At 42.3% G+C, this 19,542-nt stretch overlaps 1 protein-coding gene across 11 annotated transcripts in view; it reads left to right on the top strand.

The window, feature by feature from the left end:
• si:dkey-205h23.2 (CUGBP Elav-like family member 4) overlaps positions 1 to 19,542 on the top strand; it is a 133,987-nt gene that overhangs the window by 73,507 nt on the left and 40,938 nt on the right. For all 11 annotated transcript variants that reach the window (XR_004656225.1, XM_034868551.1, XM_034868544.1 and 8 more), the window contains exon 3: positions 18,135 to 18,183. Coding sequence is in view for 10 of the 11 variants with exons in the window: in XM_034868551.1 (XP_034724442.1) it covers positions 18,135 to 18,183 (49 nt within the window). In the remaining variant the exon portion in view is untranslated. The remainder of the gene's footprint in view (positions 1 to 18,134; positions 18,184 to 19,542) is intronic.

Raw genomic sequence — 19,542 nt, forward strand, 5'->3', positions numbered from 1 at the left:
AGCGTTGGAGCAGGGGAGCAACAGATGCTGTTCCTGGTAAAGGAGAAAAGCCTGCTCTCCTCCACTGAGTCTGCTCCCCGCATGCTGCCACTCATGTCTTTGGCTTCCATTTACACTGATCTATATTAATTCCTCGGGAAAAAAAGGATGAATAAGGAAGTTGATTAAGGAAATGAAAATCTATTATGCTGAGCTGAAGCTCAATGTGTTCCAGTCTGTTTCACACTAGGATTTTTAAACCTTAATGGCTATCCATTTAGTCACAGATCAGTGAAGCAAAGCTGGGAAACAATGTTTATTTATCCACCTACTTATTCTTTTTTAAATTTTTTACCTATGTTCCTCAAGACGTTCAAAGGCTTATCAGCTCCTGGCTATCACGAAAAACACCCACTGAAACCATATCCCAACTTTTGACAATAAATATCTCTCTAAGCAACTACCCCATCTCAAATATGCATGAGGACAGTCAAGAAAAACTCAGTGAGCTACAGTAGTTTGATGAAATGTACCTGGCATTCGTCAATAGCTGGAATGAAAGCTAACGCCTTCCCGTGTCCACCGAGGCTTGTATCCTTCCATTGATTTCTGGCCAGGCATTTGCTCACACCAGCCAAGGTCCAAATGCAATTTAAGTGTTGTGTGGGGACGCGTTTCTAGCATAGAACCTGACATGGTGTGGTCAATAGCCCCAGGCAGTGAATGAGCTCTCAAGTAGTATACAGCAACAGCGAGGACGTATTTCCTCTTCCACATCACCTCACGCCTCCTCGTCAAATTAAACGATAGAGGCTGGAGGGATTACTGCAGGCCTTTACCATGCTTTCACCCTTCCATCTCTGAGAGGACAAGGCAGGCAAACAACAGACACGGCTGCTCACACATGCAGGAACAAAAAAACACTTCAATTATTCCATTTAAAATGGCATCAGCTCTCGACCCTCTACTTCAGGAAATTACATTTCAAAATGGACCGCAGTTGCGGCCTCAAAACAAAGGCGCTTGATGATTAAGGGTGGATTTTAATAATGCCAGATTTTCAACACAGGTTGGCAGAATATGTGAAATGAATGTAATAATTCCCAGGTCCTGAAAGGTTAGTAAACTGAACGAAAAGCCTGAAAAAGTATGGTGCACAAACTTTTTCAATGATATCTTGTGTATTTCATGGAGTTTTTGGAGCCATTTTCTAATATCTTCTGATGTTTTGTTGTTGTGTATGCATACAGAGAAGATATTATAGAAAGATATGACTGGTATTACAGTCAAATTGTCACAACAGCTTAAGAGGATTTTGGCCACTGACACTAATACCAAAATACATGCCAACATGAGCCCGCTATTAACATTATGCTGGGTTGAAAAGTAACACAAAGCACATAGACATGTAAAAAATGACACATCCTTTGTTTAAGTGTGTAGACACGCACAAAGGCCATCATAAGCCTTAGCATCCAACCCCTCAGCTGGGAGAATAATTGCCCCGGGAACCTGATGGACTGTCAGGAGTAACACAAGCTTGTTTCCTCTGTTCTCCTCTTTTCGTCCCCTCTCGCCCGGTGACACAAACAGACACTACGGAAGCACCTTGTGTTTGCCATGTATGGAAATAAACTGCATATTGCATTCTGTTTCAAGTGTTACAAATCTCTTGCAATAAGATAACAAAAGATGTATTATTCATTGCTTCTACAATGGCAGAGGGGGGTGAAATATGCATATGGCACGTGTGCTATTTCAAAAAGCCAACGGTGGGCGACGTGTGACGGGTGATGAGGGAACATCACATTGTGTCTCTGGTGTCATCAAAAGCTGGAGAAGGGAGATTACTCGAGTGAGGACAACATGGGCAGATACAGGGCCACTTCATGGCAAAATCACTGTAATATTTTGAATGAGAGAGATGCTGCTGTAAATAAGCATACATTTGCAATCTACTTTATGATGAGAATCCATTTGTGGTCCCCAGGTGTGACAAACAAAAGGTCTGGTTGTGTTTGTTCCAGATCTGTCTAAATGGTTTTGTTTTATTTCCCATTGAGAGAGGGTATGCGGGGAGAGTGGGATTGGGGTGCTGGGGGTGCCAACCGAGTAATTTTGCTGCCTACACACTGCAGAGACAATAATTACAGACCTTAAAAATACCCATTCTGCTTTGGCACGTGTGAAAAGTTTGGGGGGGAGGGCCCAGGAATGTTGGTCATTTGGATACAGGAACATGTGGTGTGTGTGTGTGTGTGTGTGTGGGGGGGGGGGGGGGGGGGGGGGGGGGGGGGGGGGGGGGGGGGGGGGGGGGGTTGGTGGCTGGAGGTGGGCAAGCATGGTTGCACATTAGAAAGAGATGTTTTTAACAAATAATATGCATGAATACTGCCATACATATATATTATTGTAGAGAAATAGTGGGGAAAAATGCTTCCATTGTTTCATTCCAACAAACCTCATCATGGCAGAGTATATTTATAAGGTAGCGTAGAATGCACTTTATTTTAGGAAACATATTCTATTTTATGTTGGTGAATTCAAAGTGTTTTCTATTGGCCTGGGGGCCTGTGTGAATGAGTAATAGACAGAGTAATGGCTTCATCGTCGCCAGGCTAAATTTGCTTTTCTTCCTCCTGCATTGCAAATACACAGAAAAAAACTGCCAAAAATGATAAATAGCAGCCACCCAATTACTCTGGCATCACCGTATTCAGGAATTTATGTTTACATTATCAAGATGTACCACTGCTCTGCATGACAACACCTTGCCACAGAAACAAATGGCATTTACATTTCCTCTGGGTGATAGCTAGGTTCAAGTTCCTATTCATTTAGCTAGTTTGCCTCCTGAAGTAATGGGAGGCCCTGACCTAGAGACTCTCTGTCAGCCCATTAGTGAGCGTGGAGAGCACTGCACTGGCACCTCTGCTGTTCTGCCACTCACAAACACCCCCTAGAATCCACACAAACAAGCCCAGAACGCTGCCCCTCCTGCTCTCTCGCTCACAAACACACACATGCACACGCAAACACACACAAAGCTGGGGCATTGATTTTATAATGATGCCTTGGCTGCTTCCAGCCATGCAGGAATTGAAGCTGGCTGAGCTGAGCTCTTGGTGTGTGGAGAGTTTTGTTGGATAGGAGCCCTGCTGGTTGCTGGGACTAGTCCGGTGGAGAGGCTAGGCTACAGACGTGTGCTGTCGGTGGATCCAGAGCATGTAGAACATGGAGAGGCAGCCGTGCCAAACTTTACAGAAGCACCCGGAGCCAAGCGTCCCTCCTCAGCACACACAGACCTGCAACTGCCAATCAAAGCAGCCTCGGGCGCTGCCACTGCCTTGTGCGCATAAATTAGCATGTATTTGCATAAGAATCCACTCGTTTAGCAGACCCACTTGGCTCTCCCCCCAAATGGCATTTTCTCGCTCCCCCTCCCTCTATCTCCCACTTTTCCTCTCCTTATCCTTTTACAAGTGCCGATAAGAGCTAGAAAATAGTGTTAACCCTTTTTATACCAAACCTCTCTTGACACAAATTATATGTGTGCATGCATGATTGAATGTGTGCATATGCTTGTTTGTTGTGGGCTTGCAAATGAGCAAAATGAACCAACAAATGAATCAAAACCCACACACACACAAACAAATAAACATAGGTACGCTAACATATTTCAGTTTGACACAGTGCACCACAGCTTCCTTTTCTGAAGTCTGAGCGTTTACTCTGAGAAGATTTTGTGGCAGGAGGAAAAGTTTGGCTTTTGCCATTAGCAACATCTATAAAATGTCTTGCACTTCAAAGTTGCACCGCAGCTTGTGTATCACATAGCATTCACGCCACAACACGTCAACAATATTCCGTGACAACTTTGAAGTCTTTTTTTTTCATGGTTCTACCTCAATAGCCCAAAGAGAGCAGCGACATATGTGTATCCTTCTAACTTACAGCTTACTGTACAATACAGGAAAATCAGTTATTAGTCAACAATGGTAACAAAGAAGGTGCGTGAGACAGAGGACAACATATTTTTCATCATGAACAGCCAAACAGGACAATATACAGCAGGGCTGGCCGGGATTAATAAGTAAAGAACAGAGAGGGCTACACGTGGCCCTGAGCACAAGTTTGGGATGCAGTAATTGGCCAGGATTGTGCATTCCAAATCAACCTCGCACATGATTCTAATGGGGCTCTGTCTGACTTTGTTGTACTTTTCTTGCCCTGCTTACTTTTAGCGTTGTCCATGGCTCTCATCTAGTAAATTATTTAACCTGGTCTGTGGTCCTTAAAGCTGGCTAAGATTGCTAACTTCTTTGCCCCCAGATATACTCCATGGTTATTAGTTACCATGGATTTATTTAACAATTGATAAAGTATTCATACGTGGTGCCCCATTCATTATGATGCAAGCTGCTTGCCAAGCACATACAGTACAGTAAGTATGCATTGCTTCCTGCTGTTCCTGCATTATGAGCTATGTGCTCGTAATGCATATTCAGTTGTGTCTTTATTTGGCTCTGTGATGCCAACAACTCGCCCACACGGCTTGCATAAAATTATCTTGATACGGTTGCCTGTGGTTTTGAATGTGTGTAATGATCCGGAAATTTACAACTTTGACCACATCCAAATTGCCAGAGCAGCACTGTCCATGGCTTTACACAAGCTAGTTACAGCAAACAATGTATTAGATAGTTTGATGCTGTTGCAGCAAGCAAATGGAACACATAAGACATACGCTGGAAGGTAAATGAATTTGAACAGTGATATGGAAGCTAAATTATGCCTACGACATGGACACTTCCACCATTATAATAATCAATGTCACAAACACACCCCAGGTGGGGATTTACCTTACATAAAGACACACATATACACACATAAGTGACTTTTGCCTGACTTATGCAAAAGTCAGGCAAGTCATATTAAGTGTAAAAAAGTGCATCTGTGTGGGAGGTGGCATTAATTACATACAAATACACATTTGCAAGTTGCATAACATGAGTTAGCTCTGTGTTCAGGTGTGAATCTATACGAAAAGTGGCACTATGTGGAGGGAGACTAGTGCCAGCTGCCGCATGGTTGTGCTGAAGCATGTGTGCATGCATGCCTCTGTAAGAGGTATTCTGGATCGCAGACACGTACATATGTACACACAAACATGTATATTTATGATGCAAGGGCCTGTACATTTGTGTGCATTTGTGCAGCAACATAAATGTTAGGACTAGGTGTTTGTGCGTTTACCTTACTGTATATGTGTGTGTGTGTGTGTGTGTGTGTGTGTGTGTGTGAGAGAGTGTATGTGTCTGTGTGTGTGTGTGTGTGTGTGTCATTCAAAAAGTGAAAAAAACAAACACTTTTAAGTTAGGCATGTTTACTCCTTGAGGACAACTGGCACATTTGAGCTCAGTCTGTGCATTTATTTGTGTGTGTGTGTGTGTGTGTGTGTGTGTTTGTGTGTTTAGGATTTTGCGTTCAAACACCAGCTCACACCCCAGGAGGTTGTGCAGTCGCTCAGGGGGCCGGTCTCCCTTCCCATGCTCCCTGCTGATCCAGGCAGCTGAGCGCCCTGTCACCATCTCCAACCTGTGTTTCTTTCCTTTCCTCATATCTAATATAAGTCACACAAACTCAAAGAAACACACACACCCAAAGGGCTCGAACTGCCCTGTCACATCCCATTTCCTTAGCGCCTTTGATCCCCAACCCTCCTAAAAATACATTGCCCCCCTTGCAGTGTTAACTTCCTGCAATGCTATTTAAGCTTCCTTGTCTGCCTGGAGCGACCACAGCTTTGGCACTAGCTGCTGCTGTCTCCCAATGACAGCGCTGCAAGAAGAACATGCTGGGGGGTGTCGGACCACAGGAGCAGGACAAAAGGCCTGGAGGTGCATCACAAGATAAGGGTGGTTCATTACTGCCAAGGAAGGGTTAATGTTCACAACTGGCTCTGAAGGGCCCCTCCCCAAATGCTGCAGCTTGTTATGAGAGCTAATGATGTCAGCAGAGGGCCCTGTTGTTGATTAGCCTAAATGGAGGACTAATAGAAGTGTGTGAGTGTAATTAATGACTGAAGGGGAGCCTAACAAAGACGCAAATACACCGCTGTGGCCGTGGGTGTTCCCGGGTTAAGCGTGTCCCTGGACAACATGGCAGGGCACCTCATCAGCTGGCCAAGTTATCCCTATGGCATCCCATGCCATGCCCTGCCATGCCATGCCACGACACCCACTCCAGCACCCCGACAGGCCAGCCTTTGTGGCCAGGCCTAATTAGCTGTCACAGCAGGTGGAGCAGGGCCCAGGGACAGTCTTTGGTCTGCTTTCTGACAGCACAGGTCCCTGAAGAGCTCCCCCAGACACTGACCACACAGGAACAATGTGTGTATGTGGGGCTCTGCGTTTCTCAGCTTGAGTTTGACAGAGACAATGAGAGTTTAAAAAAAAGACATGATGGTGAAGGGTACATCAGGATGCAGTGTACACATACTCCTTCACAGACGACCAGAAAGAAGCTCATTTTATTGCAAACACGGGTAGAAATAGGTACAGTGTAGGCGTTGGAAAAGTTTAATTACATTCCACTTTAGTTTTGCCTGTCATTGCTGTAGACAGAGATAGTCCTCATTTACCTTAGCTCCCAAACAACACTCACAATATACTGTATATAAAATAGGAAACACTACGACAAAATAGAATCAAACAGTCATTTTGTAATTAGGTACTTATGGAGCAACAAAGAAGTTTATTCAGTATATGAATAGAAAATACTGAAGATTCAGGAGAGGCTGTCCGAGCACAAAACAAACATTGAAATGAATAAGGAAAATAAAGACAAAACTACAGTGTCATCCTGATATAGAATAGAAGCAGATGTGTGTGTGATTTATAGTGCAGAAAAGGTAAATAACAAATTTTAGGAGCAAATATGTTTTCTCAGCCTTTTTCTCCTTTAATAGCGGCCCATTTACAGTACATGTTTCCTCTGAATCGTCAGACCCTTGTCACCTCCCTCCCAGAGCAAAACATTACTTAGTGTTTCCCTCCACACCCCTGCTGTGTTGGTCCCTCTTCTGTTGATTTGTGCATGTGTTTGCAGGCGAGGATACAGTGCATTATGATGCTCCCTTCTGTTTGCTTGGGCCTGTGTAAGCTGTAGTAATACTTCTTTACTGATAGCTCTCCGCTTACACACTCACCCCGTCACGCATACACATTGCAGGTCCATACACTCCCCTGGTTTAATCTATTACCATTTTTATACGGCTCAAGTATTCAGGCCGCGTTAACCAATGCATCATTATGAGGCGTATAACTGCAAAAGCCAAAGGATTTATAGGCTTAAATAAATTATGTGATGCGATAGTGCAAGTTTTATGAGTTGCAACTTTGCAAATATTCTTTTACATAATAATAAGGAAAAAAAAAATATCCTGGTGTTATTGGAAGATGTGAGAAAAAAATCATTATTCTGTCTCTACTGCTTAAACCCACCTTAAACTTCACATCTCAAGCTATTAACACTATACCTTTTCTTTACAATCACCTAACGCACATTATATGAATTGATGAGTTGGTTTCTGGCATTTAAGCATCATGTTTTTTTCCGACTTGCATAGCTTGTGCAATCATTTCCCTCTATGTCGTACTGGTGTTCCTTTAATGTATCTCAAATCATTTCTATTGAGCGTACTCATCCACGGCGATGGCACACAATATACCCAAGCATACACAACAACATACACAATGATGTATTGTGTATTTGCAATGTAATATGTTTTACACATGGTTACTATACATCACCTCTGATGTTGTGTGAGTAGGTCTATTTGATCCCATTTGGCAGATGGATCCAATTGTCCGGGCTGATATTGGGCTGTGACAGAAAGCAATCTAATGGCAGGCTCATTGATGATGATGAGTTCTGTTCCATTGCACTGAGATCCAGTCCAATTTCAAAAGCAAATTCAGCCATTCATCTTCCAAATAATTGTGGCACTTTATCAATTGCTCCCAGTCTTTTATCTATCACTTCGATTGATGTGATCATTTTCACAACAGCCTTCTGTGCTAACGGCGTCTTGGAACACACTTGCAGGGCTGTGTGCTTCTGTGTGTGTGCTAGAGTGTCTAAAGGCATCTCTGCACAAGTTTGCCAGCATGTGTGAGTGTTTATAAATGTATGCATGTGTTTGCAACTGAGCAAGTATGCATGTCTCTATGTGCTTAATTATCCACATGACTACATTGGTTTGTTTAATAAAAGTCTTCTAATGCTCATTGCAACAATACATCTTCTGTTCCATTGTTTTTATTTTATTTCTGTTTGTTCTGCTTCCTGTGTGTATTTATGAGACAATTTGACTGTGATTTTGTTTGTTTCATGAGGGGCTTCATTCGTGTGCCTTATTAACAGCAGCCAGTGAGTGTGTGTTCTTTGAATCTATTCTGTTCTGTTCTTTTGTGTGTGTTGTCATGTGAATGATGTGTGTAATATGTACCTCATATTGTCAGCAGCCTGTGTGTGTGAGAGGATATTATGGGATTTTATCTTAAACCTCATAGAATCAATAGCCAGACGTGTGAAATGTTCATCTGTTAACATGTAAAGATGATTTTTAGCTCCCTGGAGATATCTAAAACTAAGACATAACCAGTAAGACAAAAATGTTTTCCAAAATCACATAATCATATTCATGTGAAAATGCATTTCAGATAGAACGCAGCACAGCCCAAAACAGAGAAAACTGTATTATCTTTGACAATGTGTGTTAAATAATAAATCAAAAATAGAAGCAAATATATTAATAAACCAGAAAAAGCACAAAATGTTACACAATGTACACACTAAATGTTAGTGGAAAAAGGGGCAGAAATGGAGAAATGTGCATTGGAAATATGTTTTTGCTTTTGTGGTTTCTTTTTGTAAATTTTATTTTAATAAGTTTTTTTATAACTATGGCACCTATTTGACTTGCTCTACATGGTATGCCACACAATTCAGCTATTTTCAGGCGATTTACACATGGTGCTGCTACAAAAGACAGAGCTGTCAATGTGATGACAACTTCTCCCAGGTAAACACATGAACATGTTTAAATTATTAACCCAACACTACCTACTCTAATTGGTGTCTGATATGTGTGCACATTTACTGTAAGTCACTTCCTGCTGGGAACATCATACAGCGTCCATCTCATCTGAGACAAAGGTTGTCTATTGTATTGGCAGATGGCTTTCTGTGGTTACAGATGTGTTTATTTAAGTGTAAAAACTGCATGTGCATGTGAATATGATTGTGAAAAAAACCAATGGGACCACACTATCAATTGCTGGATTTGAGTGTGTATTCTCTGATCAGTCCAACATGTATAAGGGAAAATAAAAAAACAATTAAAAAAATTACTTAACAATATTAAACATTACTTTACTTAAGATTAAAGTAAGGACATGGACAGACTCATCCAACACTTCACCAGTGACCACATAGTCTCCAAATGTGAAACTTAACCCACTATGGACAGACAAAGAAGTATATTCTCAACATGTATACAACACAAGCCGCCGCAAATGTGTGAACCTGACCAGAGATAAACTCTCTATAAACAATATGCTGTTAGAGGTCCAGTCATCAGCCTCTGGCTGCATTATACCAACTCTAATTATCCCATTTCCATTGTAGATAATCCAACTGTATTTACATTCAACACATCTCACCAACATTCAGTTGGTTCTGTGTATCCTAAAGACCAAACAAAAACTAGAAAATTGCATTTGCTACTGCACAAAATCTTTTGAACTGTGCATTGTTTACATTAAAATGTTTTTCTCCTCCCTGCTGCAATGCTACAATTTACAGTAGAACAGACGCCAACCTGGAAGTGCCACAGAATATGTTGTCTGATGGGAAAAAAGTGCTCTATTGAAATTACTATCACTGTTGCATCTTTTGGGGAACATAATTAACAGTTTAGGTAACAATTTAAAATGCTGCCATGAGTTTTTAGGCATAATTATATATACATAAAAAACATATCTTTGTATATCTACTGTATATATTCAAATATTTTGTACATGTATCAAATGCTCTTTTCTCTGATTCCTATACTATGCCCCCCGTCCTGGCTACTTGTTTGTTAAATAGCTCTCTGTGATTCTGAACATTTTTGCAGACCATTTTGGCGTGTGTGTGTGTGTGTGTGTGACTGGGACTTTAGTGCTCAATTGTTAGATGTTGTCATTGCCCACAGCAGAGCAAGTCCAGGTCCATTCTCCCCTTCGCTTTTTGCTCCACGATTGCTCACCGCTGACTCCTCTCATCAGCATTGTGGTGTGTACGGACTGGAGCACAGCCACGGCCCGGCAGGTGCATGAGAGGAGCAGAGCAGGATATACACTCATAAATCTGACAGATGCATGGTGTGTCATTACCCTCCACTTATTATTATTCTCCCACTACTCTTTATACAGCGAGCCACTTTAGCTGTTTTCCCGGCCTGACTCGGAAACATTTGTACTGTGGCCTTGCAGAGTGATAGATGCTCCTGGGGAGAGCACTGGGTTATTGTTGCAAGTCATGCTCTGGCTTTTTGTTTGTGTGCAGGGCTCGAGTCTGGGCATTAAAACTTATGTGTTTTGGATAGATGCATTGGCAGTAGGGCTGTGACAGTATGGATTTTTTCTTACCGCGGTGAAGAAGGAATGTATTGCTGCGATATAGGGGTTAACCGCAACCCCAGTTACAACAGTAGTGAAAGTAAGAGCTAAATTGTTGCTCTCTCCACCAATGATGCTGCTCTGTTTAAGGCTACAAAACAGGCATGTAGGCACAAATGTAAACATACTGTTTTGTCGTGATTGAGCTATAAGCAGAAACGTTATGTAATCTTTCCACCTCAACTGCAAACGGAAAATTGTCTTTGACTTCCCTACCGTGTATTTTATTAAATGTTAGTCCTGTAGAAATAATTTATAATAATTGGACACACAAAAGAAACCCTGCATATATTTAATGGACTGTCCTTCCTCTAGTGCAAAGTGATGAGCAACTTAAGTTTTTCTCCCTGATCTCTTATATAGGATAGAATATAGGATAGACAATGGATGAGGATAACTAAACAATGATTATTGTGTTCATTAGGGTATATTTCATATCACACAGTATATACACTCCTGTAACTTTCACAGCCAAAAAACTAAAATGAGGTGAAGATGTTATCACCGCTGTAGTTTACGTAACCAGTGGTATTACACTGACACCCTAATTGGCAGCGGTGTGTATTCTATAACACACTTCAATTGTTTGATTTTGCAAAGATCTCATAAACACACACACACACACACACACACACACACACACACACACACACACAGACACGTCTGTGTGTCCCTGTGGCCCAGAGAAAGAGAGGGAGACAGGGAGAGAGAAGAAAGAGCAGCAGTCGCCTCACAAGAGCAGACCTCATAAAACTCCCTGTCACTTTGACTAATTTGTTAGTCTTGTCTCACTGTGTCAAATCGTCACCCCCCTCTTCCCCCTGTTGCACCTCTACACCGACTCCCCCTGCCCTTCTTTCCACCCCCTCATATCCACGGGAAGAAGAGGGAGGGAGAAAGGAAGGAAAAAAGGGCAATAAATGTAATATAGTGCACTGGCCATTGGTTGCAGTGATCTACACAGCAATCCATCTACAGTCAGAGGAGAACAGAGGCTTTATGGAGCAGAGGATAACATGATGGCTCGATTTCTCATCCACTTTCTGTCTCAGTGCGCCTCTGTCCCACCTCAGGAGGAGGCATGCAGGGCACCAGTAGGGTAATAATAAGAAATATTATTAAAAATAGAAAGGGAGAATAGGGCTACATTATGAATCCAGGCTAGATTACAATCCTTAAAACTAGACTGGGTTGGACTTGGCCAAGCATGGTGGGGTGGTATAGATCGTTCAGATGGCCTCTCAAAGCACCAAAGAGCCAATACTGAATTCATAGAGATAAATTAAAAGCCAAAATCCTTCTCCAGGGGGAATCAATTGCCAGGTAATTATGGAGAACGGGACCGAGATTACAGAGACAAAACACACACACAGAGAGATGTTTCCCTACGACGCTGCAGCATCACACCAGGGAAAACTGTTAGCGGGTTACGAGCAACATTCTATTGCTTTTGCTCCCCCCTTCTCCTTCCCACAACCTATCCCCAGTACCTAGTCTTTTTATAAAGGAGCTCAGACTTAAAACTAAAAATAGGCCACATTTTCCAGCCAGCCACCCTCTGCTGAGCTGTCAGCAGCCCTTCTCCCTCTTCCTCACAGTGAGGCGGACACAGCCCTCCTTCATGTGTTTTCGAGGGAGACAGGCATTGTGTGATCACTCCAGCTCTAACCCATCTCCTCCTCACATACACGGCAGGCCTAACCTCACCTGACTTGCTGGCCTCACAGGGAGGCTGCTGTGAACTCGCACACCAATTTGAGAGAAAGACTCATTCCCGCTGTGCTGGTCCTGTTTCTCTTCCGCACAGAAATGAGGGGCAGGATGTCTTGACGTGTGAACGATGGGTGATGGAAGGAGTAATTTGGGCTGGTGCAGTACAGGCTGTGCAGGATTTGGAAGCTTGCTTGCCATTTTTAGTTGTTGCAATAATACCTGAATATACCCTTAATATATTCAAGGATCAAAGTTGGACAGTTGAACTAATTACAAGCTTATCTAGACACTTTGAAATGAGTATTGACAAAAATGCCAATTCCATTCAAAGAAACAGAATACCTTTAATTACTTAAACCTCCTGTGCACTGATAATAATGACAGAGGTCAGGGCACTTATAGTGACTTTATATTGGTCAAAGGTCAGCGTCTGATCATCCTTATATCTACTTTTGGAAGGAGGCTTCTCTGTCTCAGCCACGGCCACCGGCTCTTTGTTCCATCTTCAAGAAAAGTCAGTCTGCATTAAACATCTTTAATTGAGCTTAAAAGTTTGTAAATGGTATCAACAGCTCCAATTAATTCACTGACGGTGACATCACAGAATGATCATGAGAGGCATCAAACAATAGATGGCTTATCAAGAGAATGTCACCTGATGACTTGAAAACTAAACGGTCTCTGGAAATAGCAGCATGTAGCAGTGCCTCCATTTCAACAGGTCTTGCAAACATAGTACTGTATTCTATGTTTCAATGCATTTTAAGTTGCATTAGAGCTTTATCTGTTGCTGTGGTGAACAACAATAGATGGTAAAGAAAACATTGGTGTACCTGTTTTGGTCAAATTTGGCAGTGGCGAGTCAGTAAACAAGTTAGTTGTATTGGAAGTAGAAAAAACCCATTTCAACAATTCTCTAAGGGAAGTCATGTAAACAGGATTATTTGGGGAATTGTGAGGTTTTAGCAGGGCTCAAAAAGAAAAATGCTTAATCACAGTTTTGGCACTCGTGGCTTTGTTGTTGCATGTACTGAATATGTAGCCAAAACTAAATGAATCCAACTTTATTAATTTCCTCATTAGAACAAACTAAGGCAACCAGAATGACAAGTTGACTATTTATGATTATATATGGTCATGCAATGAATCAGTGTCTTTTTACAGTAAAATGATGCGTTGACAAAGATGTAAAAAATGGTTACCAGACATATAGTTTCCCCACTAACATTAATTAGGTTCAACAACCTTTGGCACCCAACTTGTAGAGACAAACTGTATGTGTGCCTCTGCCATTGTGCACCTTATGGACAAGAATATTGTTTTATTTTGACAACTGATCTTGACTCTTCCCTTTGGTGACACATGTGCCACTGTGATTGCCACATCTGTTTCAACATTATGAGATGAGTAACGTGACTGGCTAAGAACATAATGATTCATCATAATATCCCACTTCACAGGACACGCCTCTCGAGTGTGGATGCTGACTGAGGAACAAAAATAGCAAATGTGCCTGGATACGCCTTCTATGAGCGCCATGTGCGCGAGTCACAACAGTTGAGTAGATTGTTCTAAATGTCTACTCGAAATAGGGCCCAATATGGCAAAGTTCATTTTAACTGTAACCATTTTAAAACATTAAATTTATTTTTTATTTTATAATGCATGCATTCAGCTTGCTGTCTTTTTCTGAGAGACTTTATATTTAATGCACAAGCAGCACTTATTGCGGGTTTAGCCCAGTGCTCACTTTACCATATTTACTCTACCAATATCTACTCAGAGGACACCACAATTATCTGTGTCTCTCCGGTAGTTTGTTCTGAGTGATTCACAATTTCTTATGGCTTACATATGACTACGTAATCATATTTGATTAGCATGTTCCTGACATTTAGAGATACTAATGGTTCCAGCCTTCTTTAAATGAGAAAGAAGTTAACAATTTATCTGTTTAGTGTAATTTATTCTGGCTGATTGTTTTCTGAATCACTAAAAAGTCCATCTTCACACGGGATAATGCTAGTCATCTAAAAATTTAAGAAAACGTGTCATAGTTACAGCCAAAGTGACCCAACTGGAGGAAAAGTATCAGAGCTTGCTTTGTGAGCAGTGGTATTCACAAAGTATGGTCAAACACGGTCAAAGGCCAGCCGCGTCCTTGTCTCTCCACTGCAATGTTATCAATCAGACAGACAAGCCAAAGATAGATGGACTGAAATGAACATACACTCAAAAACGTACACACAGTCCTTTACTGGAAAATGAAAGCAAGTTCCTCTCTTCCATACTTTTGGTTTTCTACCCCTTCATGACTTCAGCTGACTTGTATTCATCATAACAGAATGAAAATTATAGATTTGCCTCTGGAGATTAGAGCGAAGCAAAAAATGAATGTATAGACATAAAGGAAATAGAGCATGAAGGAGGGGAAAGTAGGCAGAGGGGAAAAAAAGTGTGGGAAAGAAAGAGAAAGACAAAAAAAAGAGAGAGATGAGGAGAAAGAGAGATGGCCTCGCTAAGTGCAACAGCACACAGGTACAGGGCTGTGAGTTCCCAGGCAAGATAGCATGAGCTGCCTATTTGTCAGCATTGATCAACCCATTAAAGGGCTGTGGTGGGAAGCATATTGGTTTTGGAGGCCAAAGGGGCATAGAGAGACAAAGATAAAGCAAGACGGGCGGGGGGGGGGGTGTTGAACTCCTTTCAGCCTTGGCAGCCACACGTCTATAGGATGAAAAACCCTGTAGTCCTCCTTTCCAATGTCTATGCAGTTCATTTTGCGGGGCCCGACGGGAAGGTAGTAGATGTCATTTGTCTTACAGCCTCTCTGGAGGCTTCACTGTATGTGTTATCTTAGCTTTCTGCCGCCGCAATGCCAGGAAGGAAGAAAGGAAGGAACTAGCAAGGCCCTTCAGACACGCAGATTGTCACTTGTCCTTTTCCTTAGTGTGGACGAATGTATGTGTGTAGGCAAAAGGTTGGGTGCTAGGGTGCGGATGGGTCCTTGCCCTAGGGGAAAGCAGGCCGCCTCTTTGCCCAGCCTCTGATGAATTCATATAATTAACTCTGCCTTGATCTGTTGGCTAATCCTGCACTCAGTAATAAGGGATTAAAATGTCACCTAAGCCACCTGCTGTTATTGAGCCCCTAGACTTTTTGTGTCTCTATGTGTGTGTGTGTGTGTGTGTGTGACAGTGAGAGAGAGGATAAACGTGAAGTGAACTTCAAGATTTTTGTGCTGTAAGCACATGTACTAGAAACACGTCTTCTGTTTGTACAAGAATATATATATTTTATATATATATATATATATATATATATAGAGGACACTATAAAGTAGCTCAGAGAAGCAGACGTAACTTACTGCTGCCATATGCATGTGAGTGCTTCTCATAACAGTTTGGCATCTAGCAGAAGACCATAATTTGGCAGGAAGCTGGAGCAGACATTGTAGCAGACTCGCTCTGAAAACTCATTGTCACAGTCACTAAAAGGGACAAGAAAGTGGGACATGCTGGAAGGTGGGAGTTGAGAAATCTTTCCCCCCCCCCCTCCCCTCTCACTATGACCTCCTTGGACCAAGTAAAGCAAAAAGAAGAAAGAAAGGTGTGCCAATTGGTTGGCTAACAGCCCACAGACCAACGGCCAGCTTGCCTTGCCTGCCTGCTGGCCACCTCCGCTTGGTTGCCTAGCAACCCCAAGTGTACTTTTGGGTTGTCTAATGACTCTTGTTGCTGCAGTGGCTCAGGGGCTACTAATGAAGTCTTTTGACCAATCGCTGCTGTTTAAGACCTAGAAGCTGACTGATTACTGGACAGGGATCCTGGGACTTCAGGCTACTCTAAACCTCTTATGTGAGACAAATTCTGCCCCCAACCTTAGCTGCTGTCAGGACACACTCACGCACACACACTTACAATATCTACACAGAACAAACTGCTTACAATGCTCCAACTGACCGTAATACTCTCCACTGCATACTAACAATTCTTCACCTTACCTGAACTTGGCCTAAGACTCACATGTAAAGACAGTCAGTGGAATATCAATAGCTGTTATCCAGCCAGAAATATAACAATTATAATTCAAGACCATAGAAATATGATACTACTGATGCCAAGGGCAGCTTCAACCACCCTATAAACACAAATCAACAGGACTAAATTTACTTTATTCTTCCAGAACTTCAGTTCCAACATATGGAGTACCTTCCCCTTGAGAACATACAGTAATGGAATTTAGTGACGACTTTGAGTATCGCTTTGCTTGGTAGTGTCTGCAAAGTCAAACACTTTCAACATTGTCCACCTTAGGGACAATTTGTATGGGTGTGAGTGTCGGTCTGAGTATCTTAGTGTGTGCGTGTGCAGCTTCATTCGCTTGTCTTTGTGATGCCTTCCTCATCTCTCTAAGCTTTGTTCCAGTGTAACAGCATATTGCCAGACAAGTACATTACGTCCCCAGGGTCTCACCACGTATACGCTTGTCTATACATGTCCAAAGTCTTAGGTCTATATTTGGCCGCGGTCAACTGCTGTCAAGTGCTGCGTTGCCTGAGGGCCCAACACCCACTGTGCTGCCCTGGCTGACTGATCTGAGGGGGCAGTACCATGTGCCATTCACTGGCACTTACATGTTGGACCTGTCCACATGGCCTAGTTAGAAAGATAGGCCCACTGCTGACTGAAGCCAGAAAAAACACCATGCCAAATATAAAACACAATGCTAAATATGACACACGTGGGTAGCCTCAATCAGTAAGGGTCTTCAAAGGTGGCTCTTCACACCTACCCTTTTCACAAAGGAAAAGAGGGGATACCATTCTTGTTTCAGAGAAAGCACAAGATTGAGTTTTTTTTTTTCTGTTTTCATATTGAAACTCCAGGGAGTGAGAAAAAATAAAACTGTAGGCAGGGGAGGAACAAGAGCCAGGGGAGTTTTTATTCACGGCATGCGGTTTTTAAAAGGTTTTTTTATGTTAGCTTGGCAACATTTCTTGCTTTCACCTCAATATAAAATGGTTCTTCAAAGGTTGTTTATTGATTCCCTACTGTTAACCTTTCACAAGCTGTTTCACAGCTACGCTGTTTGGTGGCTCTCAATAGCTTCAAGAAGGAGCAGGCTGGGGCAGGGTGTGGTTGGCTGTCCAGACCAGTGGCACATTGGTCCAGAGTTGCAAAAGGGCTCCTAGGTAGAGAAAGTAGAGGGGAGGGAGAGAGAGAGGGAGAGAGGCAGAGAAAGAGGGATTGCTAAGGGTCAGGGATGAGCAGGAAATAGCTGGTGACTGGGAGTCTGGAGCCAGGAGGGGATAGGAAGAGCAAGGGCCAGCATGAAAGGACCTCTCCCTGTGGGGCTGGGACTGGCTGATGTAATGGCATTAATCTCTAAGTGCCATCTGACACCCAGTGTGGCTCCGTCATTGAAAAGTGCTAATTCTGCTGAACTGTGAGGGGAATTCAGGCATCTCAAGAGGCAGTGCCCTGGATTAATTAAACACGTTGGCATGGAGCACGGCACAAATTTTCTTTTTATGGCATCATCACTGTTTGATTTTTGCATTTGCAGGACAAACATTAACGCCAGGAACACTGACACATTTCACTTATTCTCCCTCCACTTTACATATTGTACCCGATGCTGTTATCGTTTTCATGCTAACCTGGGATTTCCCTTCTCTTCCTTCTCTCTTTCTCCCTTTACTTCTCTCTCCAGATGAACCGGCCCATCCAGGTGAAGCCAGCCGACAGCGAAGGACGAGGAGGTAATTAACCTTCTCCTGGTCTCTGTTGCACACCCCCCTTAAAACACACACACACACACACACACACACACACACACACTCACACACACAAACACACAAATACACTGGAACAGTGCAAATGCAATCCTTAATATTCTGCTCTCACTTGAGACACACTGGGAGTTAGTAGAGTAGCTCGTAATATAGGTCACTTGCTTCTATTGACTTCCCATCTGTGCCAGCAGAGGGGCTGTCTCAGGTTCACAGTCACTGGGAGCAGTTCAAAGACAAGACAGAAAGAAATAAAAAGAAAGAGAGGGAAATAAAAGAGAGAGGGGGAATGGAAAAGATAGGGGAGTTGAGGACCTCCATCTCTTGATCTCCATAGAGTAATAGTAAAGTCTGCTTACAGATAAGAGGCAGTGGAAAACACCCCACAAATTCACAAACACAGATAAGCACAAACACACACACACACACGTACACAAACACCCCAGAGATACAACTTGGAGAGACAGTATCAATTTGACTGAATGTATAAATGTACTAGTCACTTAATGAAGGGAAGAGAGAGCACAAGTCAATCAAAGTGGGACATATAATTATTTAAGAAGTTTGGAATCTCTCAGCATCGGAAACAGCATCTGTTTCTGTTTTTGTCAAGAAGTAAGTGCAAACCTAATAGACTGTATACTGTAATACATATCCCGTTTCACTTCTCTAAAATCAATACACACATGTACAGTATTCACATGTGTATATGTAAATGTGCCTACAGTACATTTACACCTGTCTACCTATCTACTGTACCTATCTGCCTCATTAATAGTACTGTGACATAACACTGGGGTTTTAAAGCATAACTCGTTAACCATCCACAGATATCTGAGTCAGATTCAGTGTGATGTGAGAATTCCAGTTGAAAAATATTGGCATTCTGTATATGCAAGTTCAATTTGACCATTTGTTTTAAAAGAAACATAAATCTGCACACACAAGCATTCATTGTGTTATTTAAATGTGGCAATTGTGGTTTGACACTACACTGATTCTCTTGCACAGCCTCCTTATTCCATCTTTAGTCTGAGTGACAGTGATTGACTACATCATTCTGAAGCTATTTGTGACTAACATCGCTAAGGTTAATGCAGATAAGGCCTGTTAAAGATTTACATTGGTGGAATTGGATCTAATTGAACCGGTCTGTGTCTGCCCTGTGCTTGCATTTTAGAGTAGTGATTTAGACTGCCTAGGTCAGATTAGATTGAGCCACTTTGCTAATTTATGTGGTCAAGTGTGAATCAGATGGCCCATTTCTATTGCCACACACACACACACACACACACACACACACACACACACACACACACACACACACAC

This window comes from Etheostoma cragini, chromosome 1, assembly GCF_013103735.1.
Source record: "Etheostoma cragini isolate CJK2018 chromosome 1, CSU_Ecrag_1.0, whole genome shotgun sequence".
Taxonomy (NCBI): Eukaryota; Metazoa; Chordata; class Actinopteri; order Perciformes; family Percidae; genus Etheostoma; species Etheostoma cragini.